At 40.5% G+C, this 18,857-nt stretch overlaps 1 protein-coding gene across 2 annotated transcripts in view; it reads right to left on the reverse strand.

The window, feature by feature from the left end:
- Window positions 1-13,512, reverse strand: part of ANKRD50 (ankyrin repeat domain containing 50) — a 40,863-nt gene extending 27,351 nt beyond the window's left edge. Inside the window, exons 1-2 of one of the 2 annotated variants that reach the window (XM_071555557.1) lie at window positions 13,350-13,512; window positions 11,293-12,552 (exon numbers count right to left, since the gene is read on the reverse strand). In XM_071555557.1, the coding sequence (XP_071411658.1) occupies window positions 11,293-11,771 (479 nt within the window). In that variant the 5' untranslated portion in view covers window positions 11,772-12,552; window positions 13,350-13,512. The remainder of the gene's footprint in view (window positions 1-11,292; window positions 12,553-13,349) is intronic. The other variant, XM_071555558.1, reaches the window with a different exon arrangement.
- Between the last annotated feature and the right edge of the window lie 5,345 nt (window positions 13,513-18,857).

Raw genomic sequence — 18,857 nt, forward strand, 5'->3', positions numbered from 1 at the left:
TAAAGCAGCTCAGCTTACTAGAGCTTGCAGATTTGGTGAAGAAAAACACTTGTATTTTAGGAAAGATGGTTTAGAGGTGTGGGAATCTCTCTTAGTTATGAACTACTATACCTGGACAAAGCAGGCAAACTTTTAGATACACAAGATGGTAGGATAGATAGCTGGTAGACAGTTTTAATTACAGTCCATGAAAGATAACACCAACAAACCTTTAAGAAGGGCCACATGCAAAACTATGTATATGTGTGGTATATATATTCTATATCTCTTTTTATATATACATATATATATTTAATCACAGATTTTTCAGTGGTTTTAATTCCTTTAGTTTATTCTAGAATTTCAAGCAAGCACTCTATGTATAAAACAAGCTCCTTTTATAAAAAAAAAACATACCAGTTTTACAAGTTATCCTGACAGATCTTTTAGAGCATTAAACTTAATCTTGAGTTCATACTAATATTTCCAGTTCTGCTTGTTCACTCCTTACCTTTTTTCCATTAGTATAATGACACCTAAGGCATTTGATTACTCCCTTACTCATCTTCTGCTTTGTCCATCCATGACCTACATGACTAACCCTACTTCCCCTCTTCCTCCACCCCCAGTTTTTGAGCTGTGTGTCTTAAGCTGCTGTTATTTATATTTACCACTGGAATTTGTCATCCACCATGTGTTGTTTCAAAGCTCTTTTAATAGGGTCAAAAATCAATGCTTTTCTTTCTATTAAGCATGAATTAAGTTTTCACTGTTTGTTTCCACAAATCTACCTCTTTCCTTTAAAAAAGGTCAGAGAAAGTACACTTTACATCAAATGCACGAGATGAAAGCTACAAATCAGACTCGCTGAAAACTATTATTAGTAGAAATGAGAGAATTGATTAAACTGCACCTTCTTTTCCACCCATGTAAAGTTAGTAACTTACTTTATAATATTTCATATTGTGGTTGAAATGCAGTATGTACCACAATAAGAAAACTACAAAGTTTATATATGTAATGTATTAAAATTACAAAGTTAGTTTAAAATCATTTATGGAACGAAAGGTATAGACATGTGAAAGAAATATAGTCTTTTCAGCTTTCCTTATTAACCACTTGGTTCCTTAGTCATATAAAAACTAATATTTTTTTGTTAAACAAAAATGTAGCTGCTTCTATGAGCAGTGTTATCTGAATACATTGGTACACAACTGAATTGCAATTCTTGTAGCTTTATAGGCATTTGAATTTGTAGGTATTATTCTGCGTTTTGGAGATAGACAAAACCCCACTTCTTTTCTCTGTCTTGATTTATGCAGTGCATAAACACAACAAGGAACAGGTACTGCTTTCCAGGTACATGATTGTGTTTGATGACATGAGAGAAATGCTAACCATAGAAAGAAACAAAAAAATCCCAGATGAGACAGGCAGAAAACCGCACTGAATCCACTCAACTGTAGCTTTTGTCAGGCTGTATACCAGTTTACTGTCCAGCCAGCCCTATGCTCTAGTATTCCATGACCATATAACAGAATACAATAGATTGATGCACACGATACAAAAGTCACCATTATTATTGCAGTTCAGTCAGGTAATCTCCAAATTAATTAATTTTTCCTGCGCATTTGATTTCAAATGGGAAAAAAACCCAACATTAGTGATTGGGAAGCAAGAAGAAGAGGTGCTGCAATGACTGTTTCTTCCAAACAGGGTGTTCTGGCATTCCCTGTCTGGAGGAACCAGGCTAAACAGCAGACATTTTGAAATCTTGATCATTCCCTAATCAAGTTGCTCTATACCCACCTATCTCATTCCTTACATGTCATCACAAAGCACCCCACACTTCCAACTGTTGAACTGATTGCAGGATGAGGCTGTCCAACCTCATTCTGAGAAAATCCCCTGCACAAATATCAGATGAAAAACTGTTAGATTTTACCTTCCTAGTCAAACACTTAAGACAGCTTCCCTACTATGTTTGTGTTACCATGTATCTTTTTCCATCTTATTTTGTCAAGTAAAATAGACTATCCTAACCTTTAATTGCACTGTCTCAGTTGAAGAGGCAACAGATGGAGCAGCTCTCCTGTGTCCCACTCAAAATTATTCTCCCATACTCCCCAAAGTAGAATCCACAGCATATGTTCCTTATGCATCACTCTGGGGCTATATTAGTTATCTTGTGGTTTGGGTTTTTTTCTCCCCCAGCCCCAAGCTGATACAATTTCTCTGTTTTGACTCCAATCTCCAACTGATTCTTTCTGTATCTTCTCCATAATTTACTTTCAAAAAATGCTGTTGAGTTAGCACCTCATGTGAACCTGACTCTTGGATCTTACAGCAGTGAAGCATTTAGCTTTGGAGCTGATTCTACACCTTCATATTGAGTAAGATCTGTTTTTAGTCTTAACTGCAATAGAGCAAGTGACAGAAACTACATTTTCCTCTCTCCCCATCACCAATTTATATGTAAAATGTTTACTGTGGACGACAACTTTATCATAATTTAAAATAGAAGAAAGTACTAAAGAAAAAAGTATGGAAACATAGAATGATGTGTGTTGGTGTGCTGTTCACTGATCAAGTTTCCATCTGTTAGACTGGGCAGAGTTGATACTCCTTTGCTAATTTAGGGGTATTTCAAAATCAGACAGGACACAATTTCTCTTATCACGGATCAGACGCACTTTACCTACAGAGATTTTTTTCCAATGTCCTGAACACTGCTTTAGAAAAGTGTAGAAAAGGAATACAGCTTGTTGTATCATGCTCACTATCACTGCAGAAGAGCTCCTGTAGTTAAAATAAAACCAAGACTTGTTAACTGCTCTAAAATGGAAATCATGCTGTAATCTCGTTCTTAACAGTTTTTCCTCATGAGGTTCGTTCTTTCCTGCCTGTTAATGTCATCTCTATACTGCTGGTATTTTCTTCAGCTAACCTAGAACTTCTGAACAGTTTTCTGTTTCTTCAAGGACAACACCATGATGCTGCAAACGACCTTGAGTATGATGCTGCCATGTCCCTTTCTTTCTCTCAGGTAGTAAGATACCATGGATCTTTAGCCCACCATCTTACATCTGTGCAGCCAGAAGCCCATCTCCCCTTCTTCACACGAACAGCAGTATTGCCCACTCTTCTTAGTACATGACAAAGAAAAAAAAAACAACAAGGAAAAGATAACCATTGATAGTGCCTATGATTCATTCAGGTTGGTTCCTTTATTGCCATTCTTCCTTAGTTTAAACATCATCCACAACTGAGCCAAAAGTCTGATGGGTTTCTATCTACGTGATTTTTTGGTCCTCGTTTTTCGTGAAGGTATTTGAAAACATGTAGCATAAAGAGGGCATTGATTGCAATTGGTTTACCCCTTTCACTTCACCAGTTATGTAACTGTCCCCAGTTGCCTTCTTTTCATTATCTTGTTTTCAGTTTCTTCTTTAATGCTATCTCATCACACTTTGATGCCATCAAGCATACCAGGAACCTACTCACTTCCATTCTTTGCAGCACCTTTGAACATCGTCACACAACTCAACCCTTGTGTCTACAATTATTTTCTTGCCTTTTTTGCCTGATTATTTCTTTCTGAGCAGTAATTCTTCAATCATGGAGTGTCTTTGCATTAACTATTCAAAGCATTCCTGCTCCTAAACAAAGACAGATTTCTCACCATTCCCAGTGTATTGCAGACATCATCAGACAGAAGAAACTGAAACCTCTTCAAGTCATTGTTTCACTAACACTTTTGGGAGGCAGTATTTCAATACTATCTTCTCCCAGTATATAAGATACACTAAGTCCTTTCTACTTCACAATCCGCCAAATCCTTTCCATTTTTTCATTGAAAAGGGAAAAAGGAAAAGAAATTTAAACCCTTGAACAAGCTATGAACATGAGCACAGAAAACTGAAGGGAAGGGAAATAATTAACAAGTAAGAATTGCTATGAAGGTCCATCTAACTAAACAGCTTATAGGAAAACCTGTAAGGTTTAAGCCTGAGCCACGTTGATTAAAGGCAAAATGTTAATGCCTATAGAAGTAGAAGACAAAAAGGTCTATGTAAGTTGTCATTATTAAAATGCCTTGGGGAAACTTTCTTATGGTAATTTAATCTGAAAAGGTTAAAACCTTAAATGGTATTATGTTCAGTCTGTATGCTGAGCTTCCATACAATGAAAGAGGAACATACAACTTGCTCTTGCAGAAACACTGACTGCTGCTATGTGACCCGTTAACTCCACAGGTTTAAGGGAAAAGCCTAAAGAGAAACATGCCACAAAGTACTTAAGCTCCAGGCAATGCTCAACTTTCTAACAGTCTGGAGAACACCAGAACAGAGTTTTTTCTATGAAACCCAGCATCAGTTAAAAGTCTAAAGCCCCAGTTGCACATTATGTGTAAATACTCGGAATAAGAAACTCCAGGAGAATCAAGATACCCTCATATGAGTAAATTTACCTTCTGCAATTCCACTTTCACTGAGCTGGAATTACAGGCTGAGTTGGCAGATTCTTTTTAACCCCCTGTGCATGCCCTTACAGAAAGTTTCTCATCTCACCCATGAATTAGGGCATGACTTTCAGCTGGTGTCCTGCCTCTATGATTTTTGAGTATGAAATAAATCATAAATAAACGAAGTAACTTGCTTTTAACTGAAACGAGATCTTTTGTAACCTGAAAATGGTTATGACTCTACTAAAAGGAGAATTCAATCTTGTACCAGATCAAGCTCCCTGGGCTAGGATCCAAATAGCTTCAGGATTCCAGTCAAGCATAAGTGAAACATGTAGCAATGGACAAAATTCTGGGAAAGTACAGAAGTAACATGTTGCCTATTTACACATCTAAAACATTGGTAAGAAAAAGTCCCTTTAAAAGTTCCCTTTTTTTCAGCTAACGGAATTTTTATGCCACATTCTTAGGTGTGACCTCTGAGGAAGTAACACGTTGAAATTATTTAATTTGAAGATGAAACGAGAGAATAAAGTCATATTCAAAGATGCAAAAGGCTGTCCCAAAAAGAAAAGAAAGAATCTATTCTCCATGTCTCTGGAGAATACAAGCTTAGATTACAGCAGGAAAAAGCTAGTCAAGTTAGTCATACGGATTTTTTTTTCTCTAAGAATTGTGACGTATAAGGGCAGAAGAAGCCAACATCTCTCAAAACCAGAGTCAGTTTCTTCTGCCTAGAGAAGGAGGTGCTGGGCTTGATTTTCTTGAGGTCCACTTCTAACCTTCTCAAAGTTCCAATCAGTCACTTGCACATTTGAACTTTACATGTGGTAAATGAATAAACACACTGGAGGTTTAACAACTTTCTTATTTAAAGGGTCTTGTAAATTAACTCATGCATTCAGAACTTTCTTAGTAAGAAACAGGATACAGTCAGTCCTTGGCTTTGTTTCTACCATTTAGGGCTCTACAAAGTTAAGAGAGTCTTCTAACAAGATCTGTATTCACACCCTTCCTGTAACCACTGCAAAGCTACAGCCACCAAGACTGAACTGGAGCTGTGGGAAGCAGAGGGAAAGGCTCTTAGCAGCCCTTGCCAAGAGAAAAGATATTGAAAAGAAGATACAGATCACTTCCAGACAGTCTGAGACCTGGGTGAGAAAAAATGAGACATTTATTACCTATAAAAGATTAATACTGAACTACTAACATCTTAGAGAGTAAATTGACTGAAATCCCATCAGCTTTAGTTTCCAGTAGCTCAAGCTAAGGCATCTCTGACTGTGTCAAATATGCTGTCTCTCACTGTTATCTTTTCACAGGGGTCTCAGAACGTGGATGCTGCAAACTGCAGCAGAAACATGTACTGTGGTTAACTCCCTAGCAAAGAAAACTCAAAGTGTGCTGGGTAAAATATTAAAACCCCATTAAAGTCAGAATACTCTAATTCATCTCGAAGTTACTCCAAAACACACTTAAATTTTTGCAATTAAGAATAAGCTACTCCAAAACAGTGAAAAGCTTACCAGATAATTGTTCAATAAAGCCCACACAATCAATTATCAATTTAATTATATTACTGACTTCAAAGATGGTACAAGGAGTTCTAAAAATGAACAGCTTCTTCACACTTCATCTGTTATCATACATAACTCAATGTCTAAAACTGTTCCTTTATCTGTGCTTAATAAACAGAAAGAAAAATGGCATTTCAATACTGCAGATTGAAAGTCCCTGGACAAGTCACAGAACATTTGCTGAACAAATCTGTGTTTTCCCACAGTCACACAAACAACCCAAAATTTGAATTAAAACTTGTTTTTCCACATCATTTGGAGAAGAGAAAAAGCTCTGTCACCTACAACTTTCTGGTGATACACAACTCTTGGGGGAAATAGGTAAGAAAAAAGGAAAAAAATTAACTCGGTAGCATGGAAAGCCAATACAGGTGAAGGGCCAGAGGGGAGGAAATGCTCGTTAGTGCTGGCTGACACTCATAGGCTTTTACTCTGAATTCTGCTGTTCATGAGGTTTCAATCATATTGCCAAAGACAAAACACCAAACAAGCAGAAGTAACTTTACATAGATAACAGCTATTGGCACAAGAGCTGTTGCACTTCAACGCTGTCCAAATGAGTGACTCATACAGGGCTTTTGAATTTAATCAAAATAAACCCCTGCTTCAAACCTGCAGTCGGCAGAAAACCTTACATGACCTCTCACACTTTTTACAATCAAGTCTACAGATATTTGTATATTCTAGAGAACTGTAAAAGTGGTTTGCTTTTTGTATCACTCAACATTATTGGTCACATTCCATTACAAGGATTACTGTTGTCCATGCAGACATAGGAGCTATATCAGATATCTCATCAGCTTCACAGAGCACTACAGAGTGAAGAAACTGCAACATAAAAAATCATTTACTGCCATTATTTTTAAGTTTTACTGTGGATGCTTCTTGCCACCTTGCCCAGCTTGGTTAACTCTCTGGGATTTCCCTTTCCAAATAAAAGTAGGAGAGATTGGTAATTAGAAATAAAAGCTGTTATAGTCTGGGAACCATTACCATGAATTTTGTATCAGCACACACAAAATCTGGTGTCTTTTCTGCAAAATAAAAAAAGGACATTAAAGCTCTGGGGCATAGCTTCCCTAGATTCATTCTTGGTAGGAAGGATGAAACAGATGCTTGAGAAAATTTCTGTGAAGTTCTTACACAATCACAGATTTGTTCCACAGGTTTTCTGTTTCTTTTACGGTTTTATTTCTTTTACATTCGTTTCTTGGGTCTACTAATCAGGGACATCTACTTGCATGGGAATGTGATTTTAGCAATGTAAATAAGTGGCAATCTGAATTCATGGCTTCATTTTTTCCTCCAGTAAAAATCACTTTGATCAGACCCTCTTTCATTAAAGTAATTCTATTAGAAATACTTTAGTAATAAAATGTTAGGATACTTCACAAGTAAAAACCACTTGGAAATCACTGACCCAAATTCAGTATCTGAGAAATATGGGAAAAGTCTCACAAGATTTAAAGGTCCCTGAAAAGACATGCAGAGGATGAAAAAAACTTGACCTGTGACTGAGAGCAAAGTAGCTCCTTCTTCACCAACCTGCTGAGACATGTGGAAATTCACCATTTTTTGGCAATTTATTAAATTCAGCAATACAGCCTGACAAAATTCAAATACTTCTTGAAGTTTGTACTAGACTAACACACACTAAAGGTGAGTTTACTGCAAGTTAAGAAACATGTTATTTAACCCACATGTTCCATCTCTAAATTCTCTGAAATTGAACCAGGAGCTCTGGTCATAGGTATCTTTCAAACTCAAGAGCAATGGCTGCAAAACAAACCAGCTCTGCAAGATAAAATATGCCACTTTCTGGGCTGTGAATTAACACAGCCTGCCATCAATAATCAGAACTACAGCACAACACATGGGAATTATATGCCTTTCCCTACTGTCTGAAGGTGTTTAATGTCATCTCCTCTGTCTGAAAAACGTAAACCAGAGCATTAGGGAAATGCCTTTCTACAGCCTAGTTTACACAAATAGCAGTATTATCCACAGTTTATACCAGAATTCCTTATGTCCTCATGGCCTTGCATAACTTGTATCTGCCTGTATACCTACCAATCACTGGAAGTATAAACTTGCTGCAGCGAAACCAAAACAACCCTAGAGACAGTACTGCAAAATGTTACTTGGATTTTAACTTTTCTCTATGAATAGGAAAGAAGAGGCTGATAGATCTTTTGAATTAAATTCTCTCAGCTTAACACATCATTTCTTCTTAACCTTTTGTAACAATCTTTGGCTTCCCTTCTGCTTCACTTTCACCTCCAATTTGAATGTGAGGCTTCAGCATCCTCCCTTACATTTCGGATTTCTTTCTGCTCCAGTACTGGGGGCCTGAGAAAAGAAGTGCCTCAGAAGCAGCACCGTAAGTAACTGTTCTTTCTCTCAGCTGTCAGTGCAGCAACAAACATTTATTAAATATATTTGTAAAGTTCAGCCCTTCCAGGTCTTCAGATCTGCAAAATCTGTCCCTGAAAGAATTTCTGGGGCACGTTAAGTTTATAAATGCATAAGAAATTTTTAAGATAAGACATTTAAATAGGAGAAACGTGTTAACTCTCCAAGTCATCACTTGCACATGCATCACTATGACCATCAGGATAGTTTAAAATCTATTTAAAAACATTCTTCAGGAAAAGATTTCACAATTTTAACTAACAAACTTTATATTGTTTAGAAACTGGCATGTCAGAAGACATTAGGAAGCTTTTCTTTCTTACTATTTCCAGGACAATTAGCATAAAAATAGAGTGGTGTAATCTTGTTTAGCATTTATGAACAGAAGTCTTTCCATTTTAGGCCATGAATACATGGCTGGGCCTGGAGCAGCCGTGAACAGTCTTTAAAATCTTAAAAATCTTTCTCCTCTTCTACTGAATAAACTAAAATAAGCTAAAAATCGATGGAGCATTGAGAGAAGAGCTTTATGCTGTTTCAGTGCCTTTATACAATGCAAAAGGCAATCAGCTGTTAGGTTTTCCTAGAACACATTTCGTATTAAAACTTTCACTTAACATGAACACATCAGAAGACTGAAGTGCTCAGCAGCAAGTCTTAGAAACCATAAACATCCTAACTTTTATTTTTGTTCAGTACTTCTTGCATGTTCGATACATTAACAAAAGCTCAATTAACAAATGATGGAGGTATTTGGTTGTAGGAAGGGGGCTGCCAAGTTCCTCTTGTTTGTGGACAGAGATTGTATCATACAGCAGAACAAGCTGGTGGTACTGCTGTCAACAGCCAACTCCTGGTCCCCTGCCACAGTGCTGAAAACTTATATTCCCAGTACAGCACCTTGTCTCCAACACCTCATCTCCCTTAAATCTGAAATATGAGAATGAAGACCATCTACCACAGCTGCTTTTGAGAGCCGGAGATCAGGGTAAGTGGGCAGCAAGGGAATACATGAAGGGTCAAAAAAAAGAAATCTCCCTTGACTGAAGTTGTTGTACTACACCGTAAGTATTTTTACTGTTAACTGTTCACAACCACTGCTGCAAAATGTGAGTATGAAAAGAGTATTACTGGATATTGTGTCATTTTTCCAGTACCAAATCATTGTATATTGACCTAAATACTCACTCAGACCATCATTAAACCTTGTATCCATAAAAATCCTCCTAAAAAGCTGAGTCTGGCTCAAAAGTATCTTCTGTATTTTCTATTTCTAGGTTACATTTTTGTCTAAAGACATTTACCTAGCTTGTTTTCTGTGGAGCAAGACAATCAGAAAACAGAGAAAGGATTCCAGAACTTGCCTAAATTAGTAAGATTTCCTTGTAATAGACTTTTAAACGTAAACAGGCTCTTACTCACCAGATTAATCCACTTTCATGATTTTAAAAGACTGCCTAAAGCTAGATGGCCAGTCTGCTATTCCATTTATAGACACTTAATTGCACCCAGTTTTTACTCATTAGAAATTAAGAGGGCTTAATGCTTCTGAAATTAGGGCCTTAATAGGTGTTAGAAGTTGCACATTCACTTAACAACAAACAAAAAAATCCAGAACTTGGTTTAGACTATTTGTTTTAAGACACTACACTGAGAACAATGCAGACATGCATCCTGTTTATTCAGTGGGCAAGAACATAACAGCCATCAGAAGTAGAAGGCTCTGCTCTTCTACACCACCATGTCAATAAGAGCAAGCACTACATTTCAACCTTAGTTCTTGTTTTCCTGGTCTTAATGGTCAGGAAAAGAAAAAATGAGAAGGAATTATTTTATACTGCAAACATCAGTCAATAACGTCTCATGTTCCACATAAAGTTACATCACTACACAACACTAAAAAATTTGTTTACTATTCCAGAAAAAAGTTTTATACTGACAACACAACCAGCTGAAGCTTTGTTGATGAAGAAAGCCTTATCCTTTATGAATTTTCCTTCATTGTGAGCCCAAGGGATAAAGACTGATAGAGACACACGTGAACAGGCTGTGCTCAAGACTGTACTTTGTTCTATGCACATACACACTGTTATATACACATATCCTTATGCTTACAGAAACAAAATTATCAATGACATAGACTTTGGTTTGTTAGGGAGCACTAATTAAAAAAATATTTTTTTTCCATTCAGCTTAGATAGCTGACAAACCTTCTAAGGGGCAGGGTGAGCCTTCTCATTCAGTTTCTGATCCACTCAACACTTTGAAGTACTAATAAAATAAGTAGCAATAAAGATTTGACAATCTGTGCATATTGTGAGAAGTAACATAAGGAGTTAATTGACATTTTCCTACCACATATTTTTAGACAAACAGAAAACTGATGTGCTGGATCAGACCCAGAGATCCATTAGCCCAGTTTCCTCTTAGACAGAGCATGTTATTGGAAGCTTTTCCAAGGGTCCTATAAGGTCTGTTTCAGGTCTGTGAAGGACAACTGCCCACCTTTATGGCACATGAAGGCCACAGACTAGATATTTTCCACTCTGAAGTCAATGACTTTAAAGTCTTTCCAAAAAACCAGTTACAACTGAAGATATTAATATACAAATGTAAATAAATTCACTATTAGTAATAAATTTTGTTTTAAAAGTAAATATTTATTTATGTCAGCTATAACTACAAAGTTAGGTTTTTCCATGGTAGGTCTGCAAGCTCTGACAGAGATAACAAGACAAGAAACAAACACCTTTTAAACTATCTGCATCTTAGACTCACTTGAAGGAAGATCTAAACAGCAGATTTTTGTTTGGTTTATTTGGGGTTTATTTTTGATTGGGTTGTGTTTTTTGTTTTTACCTTTTAAATGCTTCAGCAGGGTTCCTCTCACATTCCCCGGGTTGCAAGAGACTTTGAATAGCAGGATCTCTTAGTTTGTCCTCATATCCCTGGATCAGTCCACTGCGGCAGATTTGTGTGACTAAACCCCTAATAAAGCCTCCAACACAGAGTGTGTCAGAGTCTTGGGCCCTGCAGAAGTGGAAGGCTAGAGCCTGGCGATGTAAGCCTCTTTGGAGGTTTGCAGGTGAGCTTGGCCACAGTAACTCAGTACAGAGGGCTGTCTTCCCACTACCGGGTCCTCCTACCAACAATACACCCCAGGCAGCTCCTTTTCCAGAGACAACACCGGTATTATTCCCAGAATTCGCTACAAGAGATGGTTTGTTGGCAGCGCTACCACCGCAGTTAGCTTTCTCCTGAAGGCAGTGCTGAAGCTTGTGGAAAACCCACTCCCTGCAGTAGAACTGCTTTCCCTGGAGCAAGCTTGTTTGAGCCATTTTACAAAGCTTCTTCTCTTGGATGTGTCATAAGCAGCAGCACATCTTCAGAACCTCAGAGCAGGGAGACAGGCATTCATCTCGCACAGAACTTGACAAGAGGTTACTGAGATCAGTTAACCTTCCTCGTAAAACTTAACAGCCTCTTTGCAGGAAGGGTGTCACTCCATTTGTATGCTTTGTTATGAACAGCACGGCACAATCACAGCTCAGCTGACATCGTGAAGCGCTGTCTGGTACCAGAGCTCTGCAACACTTCTCGTATGGCTCACAAGTTCACACAGCTCCATGGCTGCATCTGTATTTTACACGGTAGTGCGTGTTCCCAGTGTACAGGGGAGACAATACATCTGGAAAAACTGAGAGAAAGCCAACTTTGCAGTGTACACTAAATGCCTTTCAACTCTAGGCATTAATCTCCCTGGATATACATCCAGAAAAAGCTGTCCATAATAAAATGTTCCTTCTGGGAATTCTATAAAGAAAGTGATTTTTCTTCAGAATACTGTATACACACCACAAATGTGCTAAGTACCACTGACTAAAACAGCCAGTTTGGACAGTGAGCTTTGCAGGCTTCATACATCTGGGAGAGTGTCTGGGAAGTGCTTCAGATTATAGTTTCTTATGCAGTATAGACAACAGGGGAAAAAATGTTTACAGCTTCTTATTTCAATACATTCATAAGTGTCTTCTGCAGGAACTTGGGATTGTTACTGAACCTGTTCTCAGGTATCTCAATCGCAAGATGTCAGAAGAGACAACATCTTCCCCTAGAGCTCTGAAATAAAGGAGACAGCACTTTTAACCCTACGTGCAAGTCATAATTCAGTCAGCTGCAAACGCAGACAACAAAGAGTAAAGTCAAAGGCTCTTATTCCTTATTTTTACTGAAGCCGCAAAATTAAACCAAAAAGAGATGTTTTAAAGAAAATTTGTTCTTAGGAGTTGCGATTAGCCACATGCAAAAAACCCAATAAGACAAACAATGAACAGATATGACAGTGGCTTCAAAATCACATTATCTCCGGAGAAGAACTGAATATATCCTTTCATCTTAGAAACGTTCTTCCTAATGAGGCTCCATCACCGAATCCTCTCCTCATTCCATTTCCCCACTGCCGGCTGCGGGCGTTTCTCGGGAGTTTGTGTGGCAGGGCAGCGCTGCTCCCCGCACACTTCTTTGTTCGCGGCAGCCGAGCGCCGGCAGCCCCGGGGTCACGGCGTGACAGACACCCAGTGCCACCGCCCCGCCCGCCCCGCGGCACCCCCGCGCCCCGCACCGGCCCCTCCATCCCGGGCTGGGCTGGAGCCCCGCGCCCCGAGCCCTCCCGGCCGCGCACACGGCTCAGGAGCCGCTCGGCAGCGCGACCACCTCCCCCTGGGAAAACCCCCGAGCAGCTGGGGAACCTTCCCCAGCCCTCCCCTGCCGCTCGCCCCCCGGCGCGGCGCCACACGCCCTGTCCCCGCCGCCCTCCCCCGAGCACACACCCGGGTGCCCGCGGGCACCCCCCAAGCCCCGGGGCCGGTGCCAGCCCCGCCCGGGCAGGGGCCTCCCCACCACCGCCGCTCGCTCACCTCCGCCGCCGCCGCCTCGGCACGGCGGCTCCTCCAGACGGCTCCGCTCCCCGCTGCCCGCGCCCCTCCTCTTCCTCCTCCCGGCCCCTGGGCTCCCGCCCCCGGGCGCCGCCGTGCCAGGGCCGCGGCCACCCCGCTCCGCAGCTGCCTCAGCCCGCCCGGTGCTCTCTCCCTGCCCGGCGCCTCCCTCGCTCCCCGCTCCGCCCGCCCCGGGCCCGCCCCGGCCCGCCCCTTTCCCCTCGGGCGGCGGGGACATCTGTGGCGAAGCCGCGCGAGGCGGAGGGAGACGGGCGGCTCCCCGTGGCCGCCGCCCCGGGCTTTGTGCGGCCCCCGCGGGCCGCCCGCCCGCTCCCCCCGGCGCCCTCCCGGCGCGGCCCTGCAGGGGGCGGCAGCGCCCCCTCGGCCGGGCGGGGCCGGGGCTGTGGGGCCGGACGCTCGGGTACCGTCCCTGCCACCTCCACAGCGCTAAAAGTTGAAGGTAAAACCTTCTGGCTGAAGGCGATCCCGCAGTTACCCCAGCCCCCGGGGCACAGGCCCTCACATTAAACCAATTTTTATTTTTTTTTATTTTTTAAACTTAGCACAGACCTAATAGGACAGAGGGCACACAGCCGCCCCAAGTAGTTGTGCCAATTCTGAACCTTCACCTCCACTTCAGCTCACCAGCCCCTTCCTTCTGGGCGTGCACAGAGCCAAAAACCATGTTTCCAATACTGTGAAAGCTCCAAGGGCTCCATGGGAGCATCCCACGCCCTTCTCTTACAGCACCATAAAGCCCAGAGCTTTACAGTTTGTGGGGCCCTACAAACCCTTGGAAATGTGGACCTTAAAAGGGAAGGAAACAAGGTGAAACTTGCTGCTGGACAACTTTTAACATGGATGAAACCAGCGTGGAACTTGCCCCAGGACACCTTTAGGAGGCTGGTGTGAAGCCCCCTCCACCCACGACAACTCTCCTTTTATTTTGTCTTGTGACAGCGAGGGAAATATTTTCATTAAAATTTGCTGCCCTCAGAGCAGGCTTCGTTGCTTTTCCATTAGCTGTTGGATCAAGGTCTTTATGATTGCTAAATAGCACCTTCATTTTAGCACAGCCCTATATAGTTTCATATACCACGTAATTAAAGTATTGTGGAGTACACACTGAATATATCCATAGGATACAACAGAGTGATTTAGGGCTCTCCAAGGAGCGTCCTGGGATTCTTTGTAGGAGCAAAATGAAAAATTGAATAAATTCAGTTGGTGTGCTGAAGAGCTTAGAAAAACAAGTCTGTCTGCTTCTGAAAACCAGTAGAACAAGTTTGAAGAACCTTTGGAAGCAGTGAATTACAAATTCGTAAAGCAATTGGAAGTGGGGGAGAAACAGAAATAAGATCACTACTAAGAAAAAATTGTGTGATTGTTTTGGTTTGGGGTTTTTTTAACCTTTCTTACTTGGTTGTGTTTTTTTTTACCATACACCTCAGGCAAATAATCTTCTCTACACTTTTTTTTTCCCACTTGCACCACCCTTCCATTTCAAAATGTTGTGGAAACTCAGGACTTTCAAAACTAATGCTAATACAAGTTCAAGAGACTTTGAACTGTAAAATGTTTTCTTTTTTCTTTTTTTTTTTTTAAAACAGTAAGGAATAGAGACAGATAATGTTTGGAGTAATGGGTTTACAGCTCTGGTCTGGTGAGCAGGCTGGAGAGAAAACAGAGGTTGACGGAAAAAAATTATAAAAAATCCACAAGAAACAATTTCAGATTCAACACATTAAGAAACAGATCTTATGCACAAACATTGTACTGGTAAATGATCCAGGGGAAAAAAAATTAGACAATTATGAAATGCAGTGAAACCTCTGTCTTTCTGATGACAAAGACACGAATGAAAACCAAATTCATATGGAAAGGTGCCGTCAGATTTCACAACAGAAGGTACTGAAGCAGGTGGAGTAGCATGGTTTGCTACAATGAGATATTTAAATGTAGTAACGATGAAGTTATGGATAATAACTGTGAAAATACCTTTCCATTCTAATACATAAATACTACAACCAAACAGATGACAGTAATTTGTTCTTAGCATGGTACAGAGGACACACAATAACCAGCCCCCTAAAACTAATCTGTGGGCATTGCATCTAAGCAAAGCTTCCCTTCAGGATATCTCTTTTTCATCTAACATGAGAAGTATGAGGTACTTGTGGGAATGACAAAAGGAGGAACAGAAGTAGGAAAAAAGTGTGGCTGGCCTACAGGACAATTAGGTAAAATATTGCAAAGTCCAAAGTATGACCTTTCCAAAAAAGTTCTATGTACAACATAAAGGAGAAGATTGGGAGTGTCCTTGCACTGACCCCCCAAATTACTACTAGGAAGCAAAAGCATATAGACACTTTCAGTGATAAATACTTTTCTAAAAACAGACAAAAACAAAATGAAAAAAAAATCCTAAAAACAAGTCCAAAAGGTTAAAAACATGAGCTTGTCATGAAGAGTCACAGCTGTTTAGGTTGGGATCTTTCATCTGCACACAAAACACTTAAGACCCTGAAGTCAACCTTCAAAAGCAAAGGAGGCATTCTGTTATCAAGTTTATTTGCATAGTACCTCCTATACCTAACATGACAGCTTAGATGACATCATCCTAGTGAATTATTATAGCTAAGGGTCAGATATTTCTGATACAATTGTGCAATGTTGTAGTTAATGAGACAATCTCAGGATAAGAACCAAACCTTATTTTGTGGTTTTGTGTAACTTAGTTTGACATACATAGCAAACAAGCCATGATCTAATGGGCTGCAACCTTGCAGGCTACAAGACTGACAGATAAGGCTTAAAAGAGACATAAAGAAGATGAAACAAAGCAAAATGTCCTATCTGACCCCCTCCCCCCACTCTCTACTTTTAGTTTCAGTGGTCTGAAGCTATAAGAACCTTCCTACTTAACCTGAGCCATGTTGAGACACCTGGTTTTAAAATGATGGGAGATTTGTGTCATGCACAATTTTACATTCAGTTTTATGCTTGTTTAAATAACAGTTAAGACTAAGAAAAGAAGAAACTTTTAGTAAGAAGATTGCACAAGAAGTTGTATAGCGTTATGAGGTCTACACCAACACTGAAAAACCTGAGTGGGGTGGGTTAAACAAAGATCTTTTATGCTTTCCAAATGCTTTGTCATGTCTTTTGCAGAGCATTAGGAAAGACTACTATGTGTTTTTCAATTATTTTAACAGTTTCAATATGATATTATTTGGATATGAAAGTAGGGAATCCTGACGGACAAGGAAACATAACAGATTACAATGAGAAGGGCACCAAGAGACAGATACTTATAGACTGATACAAAACCCGAGCCATATAAACAAAATCTGAGCATATATAAATTTTGTTTGCTTTGTGTGTAGTTTGTAGCACTATTACCAGTTTGCCTCTTTTTTGTTTCATGACTCAGACCCTCTGTGGGTCCTGTGGTTGGGGTGCACGCACATTCCAGCCAGTTCGGAGCCAGCTCTGCACGGAAAGGGAGCGGAGCTGCAAATCCTTGCAAGCTTGTAATGTCTTTGGTAAAGCTTTTGGTAGGCAGTGATTCACATCCAAAAATAAATGTTTTGCAAGGGTGGGCCTGAGTCAATTATCTACTTAAATGCGTAGTAGTTGTTTTAACAACTTTTGTAACTTTTAAGTCACTGATTTTCATGCATAATTATATATTAATTCAGATACTTTCATTCTCTGACAGGTAAAATTAGTGAGGTTGATGGTAGATAAAGATAATGCAGACTTAGGATAACATAAGAACATTAACATTAAAAAAAATAATTTCCCAAGCAAATATTGGAAGTCTTATCACATGAAGTATTTAGGCAAAGGCTTTCACTGACACTAATGCTTCAAAAAATCCACCTGGGACAAGATGCACTTTCATCTCAGGCCAGTCAGAATAAGCTGCCACCAAAAAAATCACCTGAAGTCCTGTACGTGGACAGCCCGTGTTCAGCCTGGAGTCTATTGCCATGTTTGTGGATCCCTTTGGGCAGCGCTGCTACTCCACTGGTTGATTTCAGCCTGAGGAGATGCCTGGGGTTGCTCTGTCCCATGCACAGAGCTCTGCACCTCTCCTTGTAGAGCTTCACATGGTTGCTGCCAGTCTAGTTCTGAAATTCAGCAAGCTGCCTCTGGACTAAGTGTGCTGTTTATCATACCAGAGACATCTCCTGTGTAGCACAGTGCCCTCCTTGACTTGCACTCTGTGTCACCATCAAGGAAAACATTGGCTCCCAGCATCAATCTTGGAGCCCCCCACTGGCTGCCACACTGATATATGCACTACTAGCTGTTCTCTGAACCAAGCCGTGCAGCCAGTCTTGAATCCTCCTGGTCATCCATTGCTCCAGGCCATAATCCCTTAGCTCCTAAATGACGCTACAGGGGTTGTCAAAGACCTCACAATGGTCTGATTAGTTCATATTCGCCATTTGCTGTTCCTCCAGAGAGTCAGTTGGTTGTGCTGGTCACTTTGTTACATGAGAATGCATTCCAAGAGAATGAAGTCCTCAGGAACTGAGGTGAGACTGACCATCTCATCCCTGCATCCTCCTTCTTGCCTTTTTTAAAGAGGAACATAATGCAGGTTGTTTTTGGGCTTTGGTGGCTTTTTTTTCCTTACTTATCAGGATCTTCCCTTGTCCTTGTGATCTTCAATAAATGAAAGCAATAGTGTTCTTTTACATAAGAATATAGCTAGGAAGTATAATAGTTCCTTTCAGCTCTTTCCTCACCCTTCCTCATTACCCAGTAATTCGGGTAGGAGTGCTATCTATCCCATCTATTGAAACTGGATCTCTGTGAACAAAGGACACAAGAATGATTGAGTTGAAGCAAAATTAAACAAAAGATCTGGGATAGGATCATGTGGTGGCTGGAACACTTGGCCAGGAGTGGAGGGAGCTGTATTCTCATTCTCCCTGAAAAAGAAATAGTTCCCATTTACAGCCTGACCGCATTAATTTCTAGGTCATTACAGAACTGCCACCACAACATATTCTAGTTGCATTTTTGTAGAAAAGTGTCTACCATGCTTTGAATTAGAAAAGGCAATTATCTGTTCCTTGACAAACAGGGGCCAAGGTCTGTCCTGTAGCCATAGAAAAAGGGAGAGGTTTGCATCCACATATCCTCATCCTTTGCACAAAAAATACATGTGTATTGAATACCCAGCAGTGATGGATATTAATTTTGTTGGTTTAAAATGGACTGAAGACAAACTCAAAAGACTGCTTCCCCCCATTTGTATCACACATAATTATAATTGTGATTATATCTACTACTATATGGTACTGTCATCCTGTTAGTACAATTGCTCATCACTGCTACACTGTCAAAAACCCCACCACTTCTCCCAATGCCTATTCAAAATAGGAGACCAGTTTAAATGCTCCGAATTGCTTCTGGAGCGACTTTTTCGTGCTCTATCTTGATGTGAGAGCACCACCTTCCCAATGTAGGCAC

This window comes from Pithys albifrons, chromosome 5 (assembly GCF_047495875.1).
Source record: "Pithys albifrons albifrons isolate INPA30051 chromosome 5, PitAlb_v1, whole genome shotgun sequence".
Taxonomy (NCBI): Eukaryota; Metazoa; Chordata; class Aves; order Passeriformes; family Thamnophilidae; genus Pithys; species Pithys albifrons.